At 44.0% G+C, this 22909-nt stretch overlaps 1 protein-coding gene across 1 annotated transcript in view; it reads right to left on the bottom strand.

Annotated features, from left to right (window-relative positions):
• The window catches only part of LOC136626942 (probable cation-transporting ATPase 13A4), a 74341-nt gene extending 58366 nt beyond the window's left edge, over positions 1-15975 (bottom strand). Inside the window, exons 1-4 of the mRNA XM_066601903.1 lie at positions 15845-15975; positions 10654-10810; positions 5367-5540; positions 5102-5248 (exon numbers count right to left, since the gene is read on the bottom strand). Coding sequence (XP_066458000.1) covers positions 5102-5248; positions 5367-5540; positions 10654-10716 — 384 coding nt within the window. The 5' untranslated portion in view covers positions 10717-10810; positions 15845-15975. The remainder of the gene's footprint in view (positions 1-5101; positions 5249-5366; positions 5541-10653; positions 10811-15844) is intronic.
• Between the last annotated feature and the right edge of the window lie 6934 nt (positions 15976-22909).

The following is a 22909-nucleotide window of genomic DNA, read 5'->3' as shown; positions in this document are numbered from 1 at the left end:
CTGCTTCATTTCTCTAGGAGGTTAGCACATAGTGCCAGTCCCTATTTGCTGCAAGTGGAGGCATTACTAGTATATCACCTGCCCCTGGAGGAGCAGGAGGGGCCCCGTCAACAACATCAGACAGCACCATCTTGAGAGATAGTGTAGGCACATACAGAATGCATACAATAGAGTGATGGGTGCAGCCACCAGTGGGAAGTGCTCCTGATGACTGGAGAATGGTCAATGTTGCACCCATCCATAAGAAGGGTGATAGAGAAGAAGCCGGGAACTACAGGCCAGTTAGTTTAACATCTGTAGTAGTTAAATTAATGGCAACTCTTCTGAAAAAGATGATATTTGACCACTTCAAAACTAGCAACCTGTTGGGCTCAAAACAGCTTGGCTTTACCAAGGGAAAATCATGTCAAACTAATCTCATGGATTTCTTTTACTATGTCACAAAATAGGTAGATGAAGCTGGTGCCATCGATATCACCTATCTAAATTTCAGTAAAGCCTTTGATACAGTTCCACATAAAGAGTTTATAGATAAATTATTGAAAATTGGACTTAATCATTGGCTATTCATGATACAAATGTGTGTGATAGGATTGATACTCCTGCTGGAGTCTTGAGCATTAAGAAAGATTTAGCCTTATTGCATAAATGGGAAAAACAATGGAAACTGCAACTCAATGTTTTCAAATGTGTTAAATAATGCACTTGGGGAGAAGGAATCCTTGAACTGAGTATCATACTGGCTGTTCTGTATTATCCAGGACTTCAGAAGAGAAGGATTTAAGATTTCTGACAGCTTCAAAATGAAGCAACAGTGGAGTCAGGCTGTAGGATAAGCAATCAGATGCTCAGTTGCATAATTAAAGGTATTGTAGTGTACAGAAGTCAATGTACACAAACTTTCTAGACATGTCTGAACGGTCCATGTATGTCTTGTGCTTATGTGTTGTTAGTGTCTTTCATGTGAGAGAATATTATGTGTATTGCATAGCTGCAGCACTGAATGGGTTACTGTCTGGGCTATGTCTGGAAATGTATCTTTTGTATGTCATGTGACCTTGTCATATATATGTGGTTGCAAGGAGCATGAGTGAGGTCTTTTAGTCTTTCCAGCCATCTTCTTCTTCCTTGTTCTTTCTGGGAGCCTGTTGGCACAGAGACACCTTCAGTCTGTGGGCCCAGAAGATGGAAGAAGCAGAGTGTGTCCAAGGTCCCTATAGGCCCCTATGCTGAAAAACAAGAGAAACCGCAAGACTGTGTGAGTCCACCAGGTAGTGCCGAGTGCAATTCCTGAACCATGAGTGTGTACCGGTAGAGAGTTGGCGAGTGGAAGTAGGAGTGTGTCTGGGAACAGAAACCACAGATAACTTGACCTGTAAAAGTCCCTCTGTCCTCCCGTGTTTCCTCCTTGTCACTCCACGTGTTCTCCTGCACCAATGTCTTTTGCCAGTAGATGTAAAACTGTTTTAGACTGTATTCAATTTCTTTAAGTTATGCTACAAGTAATTAGCTTTACCAACCATTCCCAGTTCTGCCTTTAAAAAGTCAACTCTGCATGTGTGGACTCTAGGGATGAGCGAACGTGTCCGTTACGGACACATCCGCACCCGGACACCGGCTTTGCCGAACACTGCAGTGTTCGCGCGTAAGTGTCCGGGTGCCGCCGGGGGGCGGGGAGATGCGCGGCGGCGCGGGCGGCAGTAGCGGGGAACAGGGGGGAGCCCTCTCTCTCTCCCTCTCCCCCCCACTCCCCGCCGCACCCCCCCGCGCTGCCACAGCGGCCCCCGAACTTTTTCGCCCGAACACTGAAGTGTTCGCAAAGTTCGGTGTTCGGGCGAAAAAGGGGCGGAGCCGAACGTGTTCGCTCATCTCTAGTGGACTCTTTATTACATCATCTAGAATTCACCGTGGAGGACAGAGCGGTGGTGTCACACATGACAAAAGGACTACAGGTAAACCACTGTTGGGTTTCCCAATGTAATAGCCTGCCCTCGGCCTCTTGGACGTTTCCCTGGTTACCCTCTGGGTGGGAGACGGTAGAGCCCCGTGACAAGGCCCAAACTCTTCCTCGCTGTCTCCTAGGCTGGGGCCCACTCCTCGGATGCTGCAGTATAACCAGTAGAAAGAGGGAGATTGTGATCCTACTGATTACAGCACTGCCCAGACCTCATCTGGAATATTGTGCTCAGTTCTGGAAACCTCATCTTCAAAAAGACATTGATAAAATAGTGCAAGTCCAAAGACTGGCTACAAAAATGCTGGAGCAATCTTATCAGGAAAGACTTGAAAAACTTAAAGGGGTTGTCCCGAGGCAGCAAGTGGGTCTATACACTTCTGCATGGCCATAATAATGCACTTTGTAATGTACATTGTGCATTAATTATGAGCCATACAGAAGTTATAAAAAGTTTTATACTTACCTGCTCCGTTGCTGGCGTCCTCGTCTCCATGGTGCCGACTAATTTTCGCCCTCCGATGGCCAAATTAGCCGCGCTTGCGCAGTCCGGGTCTTCTCCTCTTCTCTATGGGGCTCCGTGTAGCTCCGCCCCGTCACGTGCCGATTCCAGCCAATCAGGAGGCTGGAATCGGCAATGGACCGCACAGAAGCCCTGCGGTCCATGAAGACAGAGGATCCCGGCGGCCATCTTCAGCAGGTGAGTATGAAGACGCCGGACCGCCGGGATTCAGGTAAGCGCTGTGCGGGTGGTTTTTTTAACCCCTGCATCGGGGTTGTCTCGCGCCGAACGGGGGGGGGGGGGTTTAAAAAAAAAAAAAAACCCGTTTCGGCGCGGGACATCTCCTTTAATTTGTATAGCCTGGAGGAGAGAAGGGATGACTGAAACCTTTACATATGTTAAAAGGTATACATGAGGATCAGGAAAGTGTTCTTTTTAGGAATTTAAAAACTAGAACAAGGGGACACAATTTGAGATTAGTTGGGGGAGAAGATCAGAAGGAATGTCTGAAAATATTTACTGAAAAAGTAGTACCGTAGATGCTTGGAAAAAACTTCCTGTAGATGCGGGTGGAAAAACAATAAATTAATTCAAGCATGCTTGTGATAAACCTGGTACCTCTCTGTAGGTATGAGGAGAGGACTTTGAAGTACGAGAGGGCATTCGATAGTCAGATAGGATGCTCTATAAAACATAGAACTGCTGAGGATATAGTGAGGATCCAGTGAAAGAAAATCAGAGAGGTAGCCAAATGAAAGGATATCGCCCCTGTAGCAGGCTTGTCCCACTAGAGACTATTGAAGTATTAAAAAGTCTGACTGCTATATTCTTGGAAAACCATCAAGTGTAAGTGCCTTCATATTGAGAGACTGCAACCACTAAGATTGTGAACACCATATATGCTATGAATAAAAAAAAACATGCTTTGGAGACTGTGTATGATACTGGGTATTTTATTGCTGAAATTTGAACTCAATGTCTGTCTGCCATTCTCTCACTATTCCACACCTGCATGTTGCTGTTTACTTGCGTCAGGAGGCAATCGGAAAATTTGGCTCTCCCGAGTCAGTCTGTTTTGGCGTGAGGCATTACGGTTGTTTTTCCCTAAAATGGTGAGGTGACAGACTGTGGGGCTCCAGCACCTCCCCTCATTCAGATAGGGTTAGAAAATGGGGTTAAAAAAGAAATGGTAATTTATGTAATTTTAAATTTGTTATAAAAGGGCTGCTGTGGCTAAATTATCCAAATATGTTGTTAATGCATTAAAAGGAAGACAGGGGGGGGGGGAGTCTATAAGGTGGCATTGCCTGCAGTTGGAGTGACTCCGTTATACCTGGGTCAAGTTTTGCAACCATTTTTTAGATGTAAAGACAATTGTAGCTGCCCAGAACTAGTGGAGCCCCACCATAATGTTATGTTTGTCTCATGACATTGACCTGTCAGTGTCTTAATTGTGGTGTGCATTTGGTATTGCATCTCTGCAACACTGAATGGGTTAATGTCTGGAAAATGTATCTTGTTGTGTGTCATGTGACTTTGCTTTATAAATGTGTCTGCAAAGTGCAGAGAATGGGTCTTCTTTCAAAAGTAGGAAGGAGTGCTTGCAAAGAGTGGGAGTCAGTTATCAAGTCTGCAAGTGAGTGAACCCCACAGACATTGATTGGTCTGTGTGTGGAGAATGAAAGAAGTTGAATGATACCCTTCTGCTTGGCCTGGGCCTACTCTACCTAGGATGTGCTGGTGCTACCACTAAGCACTGAGAAAGAGAGAGAAAGAAGGACTGCTGCTTGAAAGAGAGGAAGGCACCAGAAGCGTGAGTGTTGACCGGTGTGTTGGAGGGATAAAGAGTTGCCGGGTGTGGGATGACACAGATAACCGGGACTGTGGATTGTCTGGATTACCCCGAGAAGTCCCTGTCACAACACCTTCTAGAAGTATAATTGGTGCCTAACTACTGTTATACGCTGAATTTACAGTAAACAGATATTACCGACCGCTTCCGGTTTGTTCAGAAAGTATCCCTGTGTGTGGGCCAAGTTACTTACTTCACTGAGATTCACCGCAGAGGATGAAACAGTGGTGTCACAAGTGACAAGAAGATTGCAGATAACCTCCGGTTACATTTTCCCTGTGACCTTCCCCAGCAGTAACTTGGATGGGTTCCGAGATACCCCCATGGGAGGAGATGATAGCGCCACCGTGACAGAAATCCTTATTTACCCCTCCATCTCCTCGGCTTTGGGCCCGCTCCTCGGACGCTGCACAATATTCAGTAATATCTTTAATCAAGTTTATTTGCTACATTAAATGCATTAAAGCAATAAAAATATTGGTTGAAAGATTAACTCAGTGACCAGCAGATCACTGTGGGTCTGCCTCTTTTAACCTTTAGCGATCAGTATTATATGCCAGATATTTAAATGATTGATCAAGTCTGAGATAACAGCAATTTAATTCTATGGTTCAAAGAGGATGTTCCTAAATGAGTGACCTGTGTATATAACATCCACATGCACCAATAAGGATTTGAAAAGGAGCTTCTTCATGAATATCTGTCTTTTTCTTTTGAAAATCTTTACATACTTTGCAAACAAAATAAGATAAAAATAATCTCTGCACATGCAGAACGAAAATTCCAAACTTACTTTGAGATCAGGTCTTCTTATAGCTCTATTCAAGATGAAATTTTGGTCGCCGACGACAGAACAATCTGATCCACTCTTAAATGAATGTGCAAATGCATCGAGGGTTAACCATCGCACTTTCTTCCTGGTGTATTTTTTTCTTTCATCCTATATACAATAGTATAAAATTACTAAAAATACACAATAATACACTCTAAAACGTAGACAGTATGTTGTAAATAATTGTATTTGTTGGAAATGATAAGATGATAACAAGATAACTTACAGTTGACCTTAGTAAAATCACATTGGCTTTCTCCAAAGAGGAAGGGACACAGTTTGCCCAGACACTCCATTCAGGCTTCCAAAAAAAGAGGAGCAGAAGAATCCCACCTGATATGCAGTAGCCAATCACACACAAGATAATCCATAGAGCACTTATCCTGTAACCAAAAATTTCCTAAAAACAAAATAATTAGAACTGTAAGCAAACATTGCAATATTGCCAATAGTCATTACTGTAAGGCTAGGTGCACAGAGCAGTAATATACTATAGATCTGTACAAGTCTGTAGTTCTACACAGCAGTAATACGGCACCCATAAAAGTTTTTTGGACCGTGCTGTACAACTTTATGCTTTAAATTCCATATGGAGGATTCTCTCTGAGATAAACAACAAAATAAAATAGGCTTGACATTAAACTGTTAAAGTAATCCAGTTCAGATACACAGTTACAATATACAGTATATATGTATGTAAGATGCATTGATTGTTGGCCTTTTCAATTAGTAAGTTTTAGGCCTTGAGGAAATTGTATCATTACAATATCAAAGTGTTACATAATAAGGGATTATATAGATTTAGGGCTTGTTCTCTCTTTGTATATAAGGATTAATCTTGAATAAGAACTCAGTATTAATATACTAAGAAATACTATAAAAATTAAAGCTACAGGACTTATTCACACAGTCGGGTCTGAAGCGCCGCCTTAAAAATTGGGTGCAAGAAACATCAGAGAGCACAAGGACATCGTCTGTGTTCTATCTGATGTTCACGGGTGTCCAATAGTGCATGTGCTATACTAGTCTGTGTAAATAGACAATAGTATACTTTGATTTTCTTACAAGGATCATCAGTGCATGTGAAAAAATGCATATGCAAATGGACCTATTGACTATTAAAGATCCGGGAACTGCCCATGAAACACATGGGCAGTACACAGATGGAAAAAGGGCCCATGTGAAGAAGCCTTTCGGGTGCATCTGCACGTGCCAGTTTTCATCAGGTTTTTAATGAAGATTTTGAAGCCTAAACCAGGTGTGGATTATAAAGGGTAAGAAAGTATGCACCACTTCTCCTTCTTGAATCCTCTTCTGGCTTTGGCTTTAAAAACTGCAAAAAAAATTCTTGGCATCCAAATGCATTATACAGGCTGAGCCTGAGTGCCTCTGTGTTTCTCAGAGATGGAGTTCATCTTTTTGAAGAATCATTGCCTTATGAGGACACTTACTGAGGACCCAACCTTGCTAATGTACATACAGGGCTAATGCTGGCAAGCCCTTTGGGAGTTCTAGTTTCTTCAAATAGCAGTAACAAGGCCTTGCATCACACAAACCTGTTTATAATAGAACCTTTCAGCCTTCATCTATCTTCCCACTGAACTAGCTATATAAGTAAGAGCTTAAATAGACGAACATGATTTCAATGCTTTCGTCTTGACTAGCGGGATTTTCGTGCAATATTACTATGCGTGAGAAAAGATAGGCATTGCCCTATCTTTGTCACACGTAGTTTTTATATGTGCACCAAAAAAAATTGGGCAATAGGGGAAACCTGATTTTCCGCTGCACATGCAGCCGCGACTAAGTCTGCATCTCTCGTTTTGTTGCCCGTACAGAGGCCAGGGCTGTGGCGCATAAACATCGCAGCCCGGAATACCATCGGGCGGGGGACAGAGTTTAGCTCTGCTAAAATCCCTCCCCCTTTCCACCCCTTGCTGGCTGCTGGCAAAGGGAGGGGGCAGAATTGGGCAGGAGTTTACCATGCTGGCTCCTGCCCCTTGCCGGCAGCTAACAAGGGGAGGGGGTGGCAAGAGGCGGAAAGGAGAGGGGAAGGGGGAGGTAGTTTAGCAGAGCTGCTGCTTATCTTCCACTCACCCCCCTTTCTGGCAGCTCACATAGGCTCCCATAGGAGTCTATGAGATCGGCCGACGTATTCCAGCAAAAGATAGGTCCAGACCTATCTTTTCCGATCAGCGTAAAAGCAGCCAGCCGGAATGCGCATTGTCGCGACTTTTGGCCAGCGTTTTGTTGATAAAACACTCGGGTGAATAAAGCCTTAGAAGCATATATGAGTCAATACTATATCAATTCAAGTGCTATCAAGATGGCCTTTGATGCTACCACTTTACCTTCCTTAAACTCCCACCTTCCACCAAAATCTTGTACTGTACTTATAATAGTGGCTCATTTTCTTTATTTGTCAATAAGAATTGTTACATAGTTACCTTATCCTTATCCTGAGGATTGCACTGCTAAAAGTACTTGTCTGTATGTGATGTACTTAGATAACACATTGTGTCACAATTCAAATTTAATTAATTGGAGTATTAATTAATTAAAATCTATTCCCTAAAGGCCAGTGTCACATGAGCATATTATCATTGGCAGCACGCAACATGTGATGCCAATATCTCATTGATTTGTATTGGGCCACTCACACCTGTAATTTTCTTTTTTTGCATGCGTATCACTGGTGTGAAAAAAATAGTGGAATGCATCATCTTAGCGCATATTACATGTGCATGCATGCCAAGATAGTGTATGGGGATTAGGGGCACACAGCAAGTATGCATGTCATTGCACGCGGCATGCCAACACACATGTTCATGAGAGCCTGGCGTGACAACTGATCATCACATATTTTTATGGCTAGAACCTTCTCTTCTCCTACAAATAAACAGAAAGTTAATTATATCGCCCACTTAAATAATGACTTGAAAAAAGAAAATGTAGTACTAGGAAACATCTTATTTTTTCCAGCTATTATAACAGCTGCAGTATAAAAAATAACTTTAGAACTTTTAAAGATCAGACATAAATAGTACCAAAGTTGTATACTGTCTAGAGATGAGCGAACCTACTCGGCCACGCGCCTTTTTCGCCCGAGCGCCGCGATTTTCGAGTACTTCCGTACTCGGGTGAAAAGATTCGGGGGGCGCCGTGGGTGAGTGGGGGGTTGCAGCGGGGAGTGGGGGGGGAGGGAGAGAGAGAGGGCTCCCCCCTGTTCCCCGCTGCTACCCCCCGCTCCGCCATGCCTTCCTAAGCCGAGAATTTTAGGAGCAGATATTCCCAGAGATCTACTTGCTTGCCACCAACATTCTGCCACATTCCTGTCGGTGGCGAGAAACAATCCTGCTTTACCAGACAGATTTAAGAATATTACCCTCTTCACAGATTTGTCACAGTGACAGTCAGGGGCGTACCTAAAGCCTAAGGGGCCCGGGTGCAAAAGTTCAGCTGGGCCCCCTCTCCATCTGTACCCGTACCTATACCTAAACCGTGCTAATTTACAAACATGATCTAGCCCCTTGGTGTAAGCCTTCTCATCAGGACTCCTTTCCTTGACTACGTAAAAACCTGTTGGTAATGTCTTAGGCCGCTTTCACACGGCCGCACAAATTGCGTGAGATTTGTGCGTTGCAAGACGCACAAATCGCACATGAATATGAACCCCATTCTTTTGAATACAATCATACACAGGAGCGATGCTTTTTTTTGTCTTTCTCTGCATCGCACGAGAATATGATGATGTGATGCGAGCTGGATTTAACACAACAACCGCTCACATCCGCGGGGACGGCATAAGTTGGCGAGTGTGATAGGGGGCTGAGTTTCACGGCCCAATATCAGACTCACTCGTGTGAAATTAGCCTAAGGCCGGCTGCACACGGCTGGATTTGCATTGCGGAATATGGAGCAGAAAAAAAACGTCCTGTAAGAACAGCTTTTTGCCCAAACACATTTGTACTGCATTGCACTGCAAACGGTTTTGCCGCTGTGTTATGTATGAATATATATATAAATGAAAAAATATGTATCCAAAACTAGTACCAGCCAAAACTACACCCCACCCCACAATAAAAATGTGTAGGGGATCGGGAGGGAGAGAGAGATCTCTCTCACTCTTCCCCCTGCTCCCTCGTGCCGCCTCTCGCGGCCTCCCCGAATCTTCAGAGACGAGCCAGCAATTACTCGAAAAAGGTGATGCTCTCTCGAGTAAATGGCCTTACTGAGTATGCTCTCTCATATCTAACTATAAGCGCTTAATCAGCGCAGCAATATATCCAATTACATTGCATTTGAGCGGCATTTATATGCCCTGTTGTGAAGCGACAAAATAGGAAATTAAGAAAAAAAAACGGAAGACTGCATATGAAACCCTGTGTGAGATACTCTGACATGCACAGCGATAGGTTCGCCTCACCACCTGCTACACAGTGGTAAACCGCTAAAAGGGATGCACGCAGTGTTTTATGCTTACGGTTGTGTGAGCTCAGGCCAACATGTATTTTTTGGCATATAGTAAACAGTGTAAATAGAGATAAGCGAGCATACTCGCTAAGGACAATTACTCGATTGAGCATTGTCCTTAGCGAGTATCTCCCCGCTCGGGAAAAAAGGTTCGGGTGCCGGCGCGGAGAAGTGGTGAGTTGCAGCAGTGAGCAGGGGAGGGCGGGGGGAGAGAGCGATCTCCCCTCCGTTCCTCCCTGTTCTCCCCCGCCGCTCCCCGCCCGCCGCCGGCAGCCGAATCTTTGCTCCCGAGCGGGCAGGTACTCGCTAAGGGCAATGCTCGATCAAGCAATTGCCCTTAGCGAGTATGCTCGCTCATCTCTAATCGTAAACATGAACCCCATAAAATAATGGCAAAATTATGTTTTTTCCATTCCACCTCACAAATATTTTTTTACAGGTTTTTCAATGTACTATATAGTACATTGAAAAGTACAGCTCATTCCACGAAAAAAACAATTCCTCATGCACCATGTCAAGGTAAAAAATTGGAAAAAAAAATTATGGTCCTTGAAAACAAAACAAAGCAAATAAAATAAAAAAACAGGCTGTGTTCCTGAGGAGTTAGAAGGGTATATGAGTTATACTTCCTATTCCAGCTTTAACCTCCATGCAGATGGAGCTGTCACCATCTGGCCTGCTGCAGCGAGTGCAGAGGCTGAGATCAGCTGATCACCGGGGATAGATACTGTTAGGGGATAAATGCCCGGAATACCCCTTTAAGTCTTTTTTTTTGTAACCTAACACAGGAGATGGTACAATTCATATCACTCAACGGTGGGAAGCCATGTTATTTTAAACACCAGTGTTTTCTAATTGAAATAAACATCTTATGCACAAATCCTACATCCTGAACCATTACCGAATGTACAGTGCCCAAGACTGAATATTCTGCTTGATGTACTTGTATTTTAAAATCTATGTGTCATTTTTGTGATTACAAAGTTAATAGTCAGGCAACAATTTTCAGTTAGACTATCAGTGCTGTAGGAAATACTTACCATCTCATTTTCTTGCCCTTCGTTAATTATGGCGCGGTGGTTTTCCTGTTCTTTTGATTTCATGTTTCACGTTTTGACAACTCAGCCAGTAGTTGCCTTTCACAGAATGTGGGAAGAAGAGATCAGAGCACTTTGTCATCACCAGGCAGCACAGAATCTGAGAAACCAAATTGTACTACCAGTTAATAACACACACACCTCTGTAACTTCCTATTTAAGGAATCAGCATGTATTGTTTTATACTGCAATGCATTGTACACCAATTAGCCGCTCTCTGGGTTCTGTAAGGTAAACCACGCCCATATTCTTTAATCTGACATCAGAGAGTCTGAATAGGTGCCAAATAATTATATATTCAAGATTAAGAAATAAGTATCCATATATTCAAGTTTAAAAGCTGAAATGATCTGAAACTAATTTGCAAGTATAAAGAATCTCCAGGAACAAGTGAAATGTTACCCCAAGCGCCGCCACTAAAGCTTTTTTTATAAGATGAATTTGCTATTTAGTTATCTTTCTTTTCCTTATGTTCAAAGGGATTTTATTTAGTTTGATAGAGAAATTACAGTCTGAATTGAAGTACATGATATTGAATTAAATTAAACAGTGTGCATCAACAGAAGAACTGGATTTGTTGTCTTCTTCCTCCGTGGAAAATGTTTCACTTTGCTGTATATGTATACATAAAAATAAACAATAAACGTTTTGCCAGTTTCCTATCCTGTGCCCAATGAGCACCCGCACACCCAGCGACCCCCCCCCCCCCCCCACAGCCACAGAGCGGTGAGGCCCAACCCTATCCCCTTTCATATACTAAATCATTCCAAAGCCTACCAAAAATGTATTACATTAAGTGAGGAAGCAAAAAAATAAGAGAAAGAGAAAAGCAGAAGGAAAAAGAAAAGGGGGGGGGGGGGAAATACCCTGGTCTTTATTTCCCTTAGGCCGGGTACCCATGACTAGGTAGTTTTTCAGGATTTGGCATCCTGCAGTGGAACCGGTGCCTGGCCGGTGACCCCACATACCTGTCAGTCGTTCCTCATTATCTGTGATGCATGTGATCCAGGCAGCTCGCTATTAGACATACGCAGTACATGTTTACCTTTGCTGTTGCTAGGCGATGACACGGAATCCGTGATCTGTCCGCAAAGTTAATTGTTGGCCGGCTTTTACTGACTTCAATCTGTGATCTGTCCGCAATGTTAATTGTCAGAAGGCTTTCATTTACTTCAATGGAAGCCATTAGAGATGAGCGAGCATCAAAATGCTCGGGTGCTCGTTACTTGAGCCAAGCTTTTTGTAATGCTCGAGAGCTCGTTTCGACTAGCGAACCCCATTGAAGTCAATGGGAGACCCGAGCATTTTTCATGCTCACCCATGCTCGGTAGCTGCTTGAATTGTTTTCAATGGAGCCGCGGCGGATCCATTGAAAACAATGGTCTGACAGCACCCCTGAATTGTTTTTCATGGAAGGGCTTTACATATTAGCCCTTCCATGAAAAACAATAATTTTAGTGTAAAAAAAAAACGTACCCTCCTCTACTACCGTGTCCCCCGCGGGGATGAAGAACAGGCATTATTTGGGCATATTTGCATTGCGAAATCCAGAGCAGGTGTCCGCCACCGGGTTCCTCAGCAAATACCTTTCATAGCATACTATGAAAAAGCACTTTTTCCTGCATATGAGGAGAAATCAAGTGCGTTTTTCTGCTCACGGAGAAAAATTGCAGCCTGCTCAATTTTAGTGCAGTGTCTGCATGGACGGCTTCTAGAGATAAGCAAGCATGCTCATCCGAGCTTGATGCTCGTTTGAGCATAAGCATACTCGAAGTACTCGTTACTCGAGCCGAGCACCATGCAGTACTCAGGTGCTCGAGAAAATTTTGTCCCTCTCCTCCCCACCTGTTTTCAATGGAGCCGCGGCTGCTGCTGGCGGCTCCATTGAAAACAATGGTCTGCTGGCACCCCTGAATTGTTTCTCGCGCTGTCCCCAGCTCTGCACTGCTGAAAGAGCTGATTGTGATTGGCTGAGGCGCTCAGCCAATCACAATCAGCTCTTTCAGAAGGCAGGGATTTTAAATCCCCGCCAGCTGATAGATCAAGACTGCAGAGCCGGGGACAGAGCAGAGAAGATGCTGCTGAGCCACGGCAGCTGAACGGCAGTGAGTATGTTTGTTTTTTTTTTACTGTACTTTTACTGGTTTTTCAGGGAAGGGCTTATGTTTACAGCCCTTCCCTGAAAATCAATGACTGGGTGCCGGCAGCAGGATCCTCTACCACAGCTGTCATGTGTGACAGCTGCGGTAGGGAATTGAAGAATTCCTCTGCTGCATCTGTCACAGATGTGACAGATGTAGCAGCAGGGAATTCTTTTTACTAGCGGGGATGAAGGAAACATCTGCCAAATGCGGAAGATGTGTTCTTCATCCCCGCGGGGGACACGGCAGTGGCGGAGGGTAAGTTTTTCTTCATTCCCCGCAAGGATGAAGAATTCCTTTGCTGCATCTGTTACAGATGTGGCAGGTGCAGCAGCAAGGAATTATTTTTCCTCGCGGGAATGAAGGAAACATCTGCCGCATGCGTGTTCTTCATCCCTGCAGCCCTTCCATGAAAAACAATTCAGGGGTGCCGGCAGACCATTGTTTTCAATGGAGCTGCCAGCAGCCGCGGCTCCATTGGAAACAGGTGGGGAGAAGAGGGACAACATTTTCTCGAGCACCCGAGTACCGCGTGGTGCTCGGCTCGAGTAACGACTACTTCGAGTATGCTAATGCTTGAGTGAGCATCAAGCATCTCTAGAAGCCGTCCTTGCAGACACTGCACTAAAATTGAGCATACTGCAATTTTTCTCTGTGAGTGGAAAAATACAATTGATTTCTGCTCATGTGCAAGAAAAAGTGCTTTTCCATAGCATGATATGGAAGGTATTTACCGAGGAACCCGGAGACGGACGCCCGCTCTGGATTCCGCAAAGCAAATACGCCCAAATAATGTCCACGATTTATGTATTTAACAGTAAAGTAAGAAGATGCAGCATCAGTCAGGATTATCATATAAAACTTTAATCATGACGAAATGATGCGTTTAGATAACATTGACAGGAGGCATGAGATGTTTTGAAAGAAATAGAGATGGGTTAGGACGATAAATGCTTTGCTTTTTAATGGGAAATTTTTTCACCAGCACTAAGTATGAGCGAGTATACTCGCTAAAGCACTACTCGTTCGAGTAATGTGCTTTAGACGAGTATCTCCCTGCTGGTCCCTGAAGATTCGGGAGCCGCAGCGGAGCTGGGAGCTGCAGGGGAGAGCGGGGAGGAACGGAGGGGAGATCTCTCTCTCCCTCTCTCCCGCCTGCTCTCCCCTGCTCCCCGCCGCAACTCACCTGTCAGCTGCGACGGCTCCCGAATCTTCAGGGACGAGCAGGGAGATACTCGTCTAAAGCACATTACTCGAGCGAGTAGTGCTTTAGCGAGTATACTCGCTCATCCCTAACCAGCACACATAAATGTAATGCGGATCCCTTGTTTCCAATTATAAGCCAACTTGCTCTTAGGTTGGTGGGAGGAGATTGTGATGTTTGGTGACCCATCTTGTTCTGGCATTGATCAGGTTGGTCTTTGGGCCCACTTTATTTGTAATGTCTTGGTCATCTGGTTTGGTAATAATCATTCATTGCATTTGTAAATGGCTTGAATGATCGTAATGCCACCATTCTCTAGTGCTAGATCTTGCAAATAAATAAAGTAATCCAACACCAGAAAAGTATATTTTGGAACAAAACCAGGAATGATCAATCTTGTCCATTTACTTAGACGTTTGCATAAAGTCACTAACAATGGCAGAAGAGTTGGTGGAGCTCATGTGGCAATTGTACAATCCACAGTCCAAGTTATCTGTAAGTTCCATTACTCCCGGTACTCAATTTCTCTCTCTCTCCACCAGCAACCACTCACATTTTCTCTTTGTTTCGCTATGAAGTGACCTCTCTCTCTCAGCACTCAGCAGACGTTCTGAGGACTCCTGGGTTGAAGGGGCCCAGGATGAGCACAAGGAAGTCACTTGACCTCCTCCATGCTCCACACGGACCGATCTGTCTGGTGTCCGTGTGGCTCAATCACTATCTGCCAGACTTCTCCATTCAACTCCCCTTTTGCATTCTTGCAAATTTATATATATATATATATATATATATATATATATATATATATATAACACTATCACGCAACCACAAACGATACACAAATAATGCTACATTTTCCAGACATGACCCAGACATAAACTCTTTCATGCCTGCAGACATCCAATACACATATCTTGATGCACTCTACAAACAAGACACTGGCAAGCCATTAGTATCATTTTACAAGGTAGCAACAAGTTTTCAAGTTTAAGCAATTTCTCAAGGTGAAATTACATATAAACATGCAATCAAGCATCTGCTAATACACAGCAAGTGCTCACGCACACGGGTACATGTTTTTTTAAACACGTAATACACGGTGGTAAAAGTCCATTGATTTCTATTGGGCCACTTACACCTGCGTTCTTTTTACATGTGTGAAAAAAACGCAGTATGCCCTATTTTGGCATGTAATACATACCATTGTAAGCTATGGAGATTTAACATAAGTGGCAAATATGGTGCTATAACAGGTGCTAACTGAGTATTCAGGGAACTGGCAGATATGAAGTCTTTACTGTAACTGTAACAATGATTGTATAAGCCAGCCACTTAATCCTCTGCTGTACATAAAGAGTTTCAGTAACATATGTGTAGGTCAGTGTTTCCCAACTCCAGTCCTCAGGGACCCCCAACAGGTCATGTTTTCAGGATATCCTATAGTAAGAACACCTGTGGCAATGTCTGAGGCACCGACAATAATTACATCACCTGTGCAATACTGAGGAAATCCTGAAAACATGACCTGTTGGGGTGCCTTGAGGACTGGAGTTGGGGAACACTGCTGTAGATGAACAGTATGTGCTGCAGTAACTACACTGAGAATAAGTGACGCGTGAGGCAATCAGATTACATAGCGTTAAGGTTGGACCTGCATGGTAAAGCTCTTGGTACATATACAATAGCACACAGACAGCTAGTGCATATTTAATAGCAATCAGAGAAGAAGCATTGTCAACCATACAGTAATACACAGACAATAAGTAAAGTTCCACTGTTATTAACTCACCTGAGGTGTTGCAATGAGTAGTCTCTTGGCATTGTGATTCTCAGTTCCTACACTCAGATGTTATATATCCAGCTAATGGTTTCCCAGCTAACCACACACTGGGGGCTGAGCCCATTCCTGGTCAGTCAAGGACTTTCTAGTGAGTTTTATGTGACTTTAGAGAACCATATCACTATTATTTGGTAACCAGCATGCCCAGTAGCCGCAGGAGCATGCCGATATTTCATAGAAGACCCATGATGACAAAGAAATGATCTAGAAATCTGTGACACGCCTTACTGAAATTCGATAATGATCCACAGTGCAATTCTGGCACTTGTCCCTGTTTGTGGTATGCACAATTTGCAAATGTCACCAAAGATCCTGTATATTTACTCATCCTACCATAGCTCATAGATAGTGTTTCAAGTCAGACGAGACTTTTTCTGCCAGAGTGAATTTGTTGTACACCATACCTGAATTATTGCTGAATCCACTCTGCCTTCCGCAGCTGGACTGTGTGCTATTGTATGCACCATGCACAAAGAGCTTTACTTTACCTTCCTACCTTAACTGTATTCAACCTCGTTGCCTAGCATCTTTTATTCTCAGCCAAATTTCTGCTGCATAAGGACTCTTCACCTGTGCAAATGAAACCAGAACCCTATTGTACCACAGAGGATTATGTGGCTGGCTTATACAATCATTGTTACACTGAGTATGGACTATGTTCATTATTTTATTTAGTGATGTACATCACAACTGTTTCATATTTGCCAATTCCCTGAATACACAGCTAGCATCTTTATTGTCGCACTGGAAAAAAATCTCTGGCAGGCTAAAAGAGGCCCCCAACACCGATTCCCACCAGCTCGGCCATCAGGAATATATATTCCAAAAGTGGACTGCACGCAATAAATAAAGCCTTAACTCCTCCAGAAAGAAGACAGTATTAATAAGTGCATTTAGGAGAATATTGCAGTTATATAAGCATATCCCCATCACCATGGAAAACACTGCAGAGGACCTCAGATAAACGTTCACCTGCGTCTAATAGCGTCTTAATGAAGGAAGGATTTTGATTGGAAAGCATACTGCTTGAGGAAGACAGGAAGAACTCTGTGGTCAGAAGTGGCTTATTACAGATCATTGTTAATACCTACCGCTGCATGTCATCATTTTATTCAAGTGGTGAAGGTGTGACTATAGGATAAAAACTCCGGAGCATATTTGCTATTTTAGACTGTTTGGTGCAGAGAGTGCAGGAACTGGGCAGTTTCAGTGCAGCTTGTAGATTGCCCATTATTCCTACTCCCTGCAATATCGACATAAAATAAGCAGCTTGGATTAACAAATTACTTTCCTACTTCATTTTACCAGATGTTCCATATTATACAGGAGCAAAAATAGTGAAAATGGCTCATACTAAAGAAAAATGATTTTCCTTTATAAAAAAAGGAAAAAGTCATATTCAGTACTAGTCAAAAGTAGTCAAAAGTTTAGGGCTTATTCATACGTCCGCATATTGGCTTGCTTTTCACGCCCGGCCGATATACGGTGTCCCTTTCTGCAGGGGGAGGAGGCGGGCCAGGCCGGGAGCAGTGCACTGAGCTCTCGCCCCCCTCATCGCCCCTCGCCACTATTTGCAATGGGAGGGGCGGAATGTAGCTCTGCCCCTGTCCCTCCCTCCCATTGCAAACAGTGGTGAGGGGGGAGAGGGGGCCGGAGCTCTGTGCACTGCTCCTGGCCCGGCCCACCTCCTCCTTCTGCAGAAAGGGACACCGTATATCGGCCAGGCATGAAAACCCGGCCGATATACGAACGTGTGAATAAGCCCTTAGATACACCTTTTCATTCCATGGTTTTCTGGTTTGTTTTTTATCTTCTGCATTGAAAGCATACTGAAGGCATGAAAACAATAAAGGAATACATATATAATTAAATAGTAAACAAAAAATTGAATTCTACAATGTAGCCCACTTTTGCCTTGATGACAGCTTTGCACACTATTGGCATTCTCTCAATCAGCTTCATGAGGCAGTCACCTGGAATGGTTTTCCAACAATCCCAAAGGAGTTCCCAGAGGTGTTGAGTGCTTTTTGGCTGCTTTTCTTTCACTCTGTGGTCCAACTCACCCCAAATAATATTATTTGGATTTAGGTCATATGGTTGTGGAGGCCATGTCATCTGATGCAGCACTCAATCACTCCCTTTTTTGGACAAATAGCCCTACATAGCCTAGAAGTCTGTTTGGGGTCATTGCTCTGTTCAAAAAATCATGGCCCCACTATGTGCAAACCAGATTGGATGTCATGTCGCTGCAGAATACTTCTGGTAGCTATGCTACTTATGTGTGCTTTGAATTTTGAATAAATCACCAACATTGTCACTAGTGAATCATCCCCAGAGCAACATACCACCTCCTACATGCTTCATGGTGAGACCCACACAGGCAGGAGCCATCCACTCAGCTTTTCTGCATCTCACATGGCAGTTGAAATCAAACATTTCTTTTCTTCTTGTTGATGTTCCTCATTAGTGGCATCTTTGCAGCATACCACCATAAAGATCTAATTCTCACTGCCCCCCGTCAACAGGTAATGTTGAGATGTGTGTGGTCTCTAATCTGAGTTACGAAACATCGCAAGTATTTACGCTGATAGAGTTTTAACCAATAAAGTTGAAGTTTTGGATTAACTCATGCTACAACTTCTTGAAGATTCCTAAGAGGTGCTGCTCATTCCTGTCTTTTGGATGTTTGCTATTTGAATCTTTGGAGTCCGGATCTGTTGGTGGGCTTGCATCACTGCAATACAGCTTCCTCCTCCCCCACAATTGTGGTTTTCTGGTGTGCTGCAGAGATCTTTCTTCTATTTGGATTTAATCTGAGTTACTGTTAATTTACGGTTTCTGGCACTGATAACTCTAATGAATGTATCTTTTGCAGCAGAAGTAACTCTTGGTCTTCCATTCCTGGGGCCGTTCTCATGAGAGCCAATTTCATCATGGCGTTTGATGGTTTTCATGACTGCACTTGCTATGCCTTCAACGTTCTTGAACTTTTTCAGATTGACTGACCTAATTTAGGACCATGTCTTAAATTAATGATGGATAATTCTTTCTCTTTAGTTAAAGGGGTTGTCCCGCGAAAGCAAGTGAGGTTATACACTTCTGTATGGCCATATTAATGCACTTTGTAATATACATCGTGTATTAAATATGAGCCATACAGAAGTTATTCACTTACCTGCTCCGTTGCTGGCGTTCCCGTCTCCGTGGATCCGTCTAATTCTGATGTCTTCTGGCGTTTTTAGACGCTCTTGCACAGAGGGGTCTTCTGGCTTCTCTTCGGTCTGGCACGAGCGGCGTTCTGGCTCCGCCCCCTTCTACACTTCATCGCGTAGCTCCGCCCCATCACGTGTGCCGATTCCAGCCAATCAGGAGGCTGGAATCGGCAATGGACCGCACAGAGCCCATGGTGCACCATGGGAGAAGACCCGCGGTGCACCATGGGAGAAAACCGCGGTGCATCATTGGGAAAGGATCGGTGGCCATCTTTAAAAGAAGAAAAGAAGATGCTGCGCGAACTGGGAAGGAGGTAAGCGATTTATTTATTTTTTTAAATTACAAACGGTATTAATTTTAACGGGGCAGAATGCGGGGGTAGGCTGGAAAAAAAATTGCATTTCGCCGCGGGACAACCCCTTTAATTCAGTGGTTCTTGCCATAATATAGATTGGAACAGTAGTTGAATAGTGCTAAATATAGTATGGAACTGTATACCAATCCAATCTCTGCACAACACAACTGATGGTCTCAAACACATTAAAGAGGCAAGCAATTAGACAAATTAACTCTTGACAAGGCATACCTATGAGCTGAAAACCATTTGAGGTGGAATTCTTGAAGCTGATTGAGAGAATGCCAAGAGTGTGCAAAGCAGTCATCAATGATAAAAGGGGCTACTTTGAAGAATCTAAAATATAAAACATTCTGGTTTAACACTTTTTATTTATCACTTAATTCCATATCTGTTCCTTCAAAGTTTTCATGTCTTCAATATGAATCTATAATGTAGAAAATAAAAAATAAGAAAAACCATAGAATGAAAAGGCATGTCCAAACTTTTGACTGCTACGGTACATGTATAGAAGCTAGCATGTGTCAAAATGTAAGTTTAAATAAGGTTCAAGAAACATAGCAGCTGGTTTCCCAGTTGCTGCTTGGTCTTTGTTAAGCAAGTGGATGGAATGGAATGACGCAGTAGCTGACAGACAGAGGCAGGGATAGTGTTTGCTGGTATTAGTATATCTTGACGCCACCAGGAAGTCCTGGTGGAGAGAATATTGACAGGGGAGTGACGCCCCCCTGTACATGATTGGATGGAGAACAGGCTGGGCAGTAGGTCCTGGAAGGCCATAAAAAGTTTTACAAAAGCGCATAGAGCAGGCCCCTTTGGAGTAGGTGCAATGGGCTTCCTGCGTAGGGACCCTGAAGTTGCAACCCCCCTGACTATTAAGTGAGTGATCCTGGGCCACCGCTGCTGCCCCACAAGAGCCCCCCTCTCCCAAACGATGTCACTTTCAGTGACATTCAGGGAGGCCAGAGGCCCACCGGCAGACACAGTGGGAGCCGGCGGCGGAACACTGGAAGAAGACACACAGGGCCCAGTCGATAAACAACCACCACTCTACCCTTGCACCTTTGAAATCGGCGCCGCTGCAGGGAGGGCATATGACCGCCGAGAGACATGCTGACAGCCGCTGCACGCAGACTCCTGGAGCACACAGTGGCCCTGGTCCTGAAGCGCCGACCCATTCACTCCCCCACGGTAGCCGATGTCATTTTTTAATGAGACAGTCAGTGGCAGCGGCCGCTGAGTCCAGGAGCACAGCAGGGATCCCAGTGGTGCACACAAGAAACCCAATGTCCGGGGCACTTGAAAATGCACCGCAGATCCCGTAAGGACGAGCGCCGGGTATCATCCATAGGCAGGTCGCCTCAGGTATACAGAACGCTGCTTCAGGCACTCACACATTCCTGCAGCTTGCAGGACCTTTACGTATACTAATACCATATTTGCTCAACCAAATAACTTAAATACTTTAATACTAAAATAAAGAACACATTTGAGATACACATTCATCACTTGCACAACTGTCATATTTTAAGCCAAGGATGTCAAAGGCAGGGAAACCCGCCAGCCGCATGAACTATCCAAAAATAGACTGAAACCCACTAAGGGCTCCTGTCCGTGGATGATATTGCATTGAAATACTCGCTGCGATATTCCAGGCGCGAGTTACGCAGTGCACGCTTTCCATAGTGTTGCTATGGAAAGTGCAGCCCCCTGTCCACGAGGCGGCGAATCTATCCTCAGCGTCTCAGCTCACAAATCCGAATCACATACCCAGGTTCCACAAAATAGAAGCGAGTATACTATATATACAGTATATTGCGATATTTCTGCAAGTAGCAATTCTAAATGCCTATAAACTAACTCTTGCGATCCCTTATAGTGACCATGAACAACCACATTCTGTTCACCCCTGGGTGGAATCGATTGTTGTGGCCAAGATACACTGCATCGATGCACTGTCCCTTAAAGTGTTCTGAACAAGCTCTCCAACTTTGATTTTCACCTCACCACTTACTTTCCCGTCCTCAATACAAAACGTAGCATTCATATAATGCTCAGGTCACTAATAAATGGCAGCACACCTTTCTAATAGTGGCTCTTGGACTAAGGAGAGTCTTAGTCCTGTCATTACTTTGCATTCCCTATGGCTGTATAGAGCACTGCACTTGCTGTTGTGGGCGGAGGAATAGCGACTCAGAATTCAGGATACCGTGCAGCAGATGGAGTAACCAAAAATGTATTTAAAACACAAAAAATAGAAATGAGCAATAGTAATAATAGTGATTAGGCAATTAAACTTTTACCTTTAAGTATCTAAGTACTATCTATTACTAACTGAAATGTAAAGGTAGCAATACATTGTGAGCAATCTGTATAACTAATCCCTTTTAAACAAGATTAATAACACTCGGTTACCATCTATGTCATTTCACATAAACACAGATCACAGAATATCTAGCAATTTCCTCTTTAGGAGTTAACACTCCACTACTATCAACACAACCTATTATAAATGTTGGTTTCAGAATACAAATGTTATGTCTCTTTGCTCAAGCCTCATCAGTTACCCCAGCTGCCATCTTACTTTCCACCTCGTAAACAAATATCTCAGGGGTTCAAGCCCAGGAACTTTAGCGTCAGTCTGATTTCCCCATGTGGTTTCTGTCTCTCCCAGCAGCAGGACTGCTGATTATTTGTAATTCTTTGCTGATGTGCACACCCAGTGTCCTTTTGAGGCTGATCTCACTTACAGTTTGTTGTGCAGGGGGAGCAGTTTCTACTGACCCCAGTGATCTCATACATTGCCTCGATCCTCTCTTTCTTTAGGCAACCTAGCCAGTGGCACTTCCAGTTCCCTGCTGGTATCCAAACATTCCCCAGATTGCTCTCCACTAGTACCAGTAGCTCAGGTCATCCCCTCCAGCCTTCCCTTGGTCACTGTGCAGCCAGATGCCAAGTGAACATGCTCAGTTCTGTGGCATCAAATCTTGGCACACGCTCAATTTGGGTTCAGTTTTCTCAGTTTGTCTCCATAGCAATTTAACCCTAAAAAATGCCCTTACATTACCACCTTTTCTGTAGTTAACTCGCTGTTCTGTAGATGTTGTAGCCGCACTTTGGCATCAAGGGATTATTCTCAGCCAGACCTAAGTCACTGCTGTATTGCTGGTCAACGCAAGGTTTGGACATTAGTTCTACATGCCTCTGAAGTTCGCTTATCGACCAGACCACTGGTCTGGTGTAGGTATGTGTCTGTGTGACAACCGATTTTCCCTTTGTGATGGCTGCTCTCCAGCCTGGGTGCTAAGCCTGCCATGCAGCAGGCCTGTGGCTTAGGCTGCGCTCTACAGTGATGATAGCCTCCACTGCTTTACATGTTCTGCTGCAGTCTCTCTAAAATGGTGCTAGTTCAGCCTATATAATGTCCTACCCCCAATATGACTGCC

This window comes from Eleutherodactylus coqui, chromosome 1 (assembly GCF_035609145.1).
Source record: "Eleutherodactylus coqui strain aEleCoq1 chromosome 1, aEleCoq1.hap1, whole genome shotgun sequence".
NCBI classification, from domain to species: Eukaryota; Metazoa; Chordata; class Amphibia; order Anura; family Eleutherodactylidae; genus Eleutherodactylus; species Eleutherodactylus coqui.
This window is presented reverse-complemented; position numbering and strand designations above follow the sequence as displayed.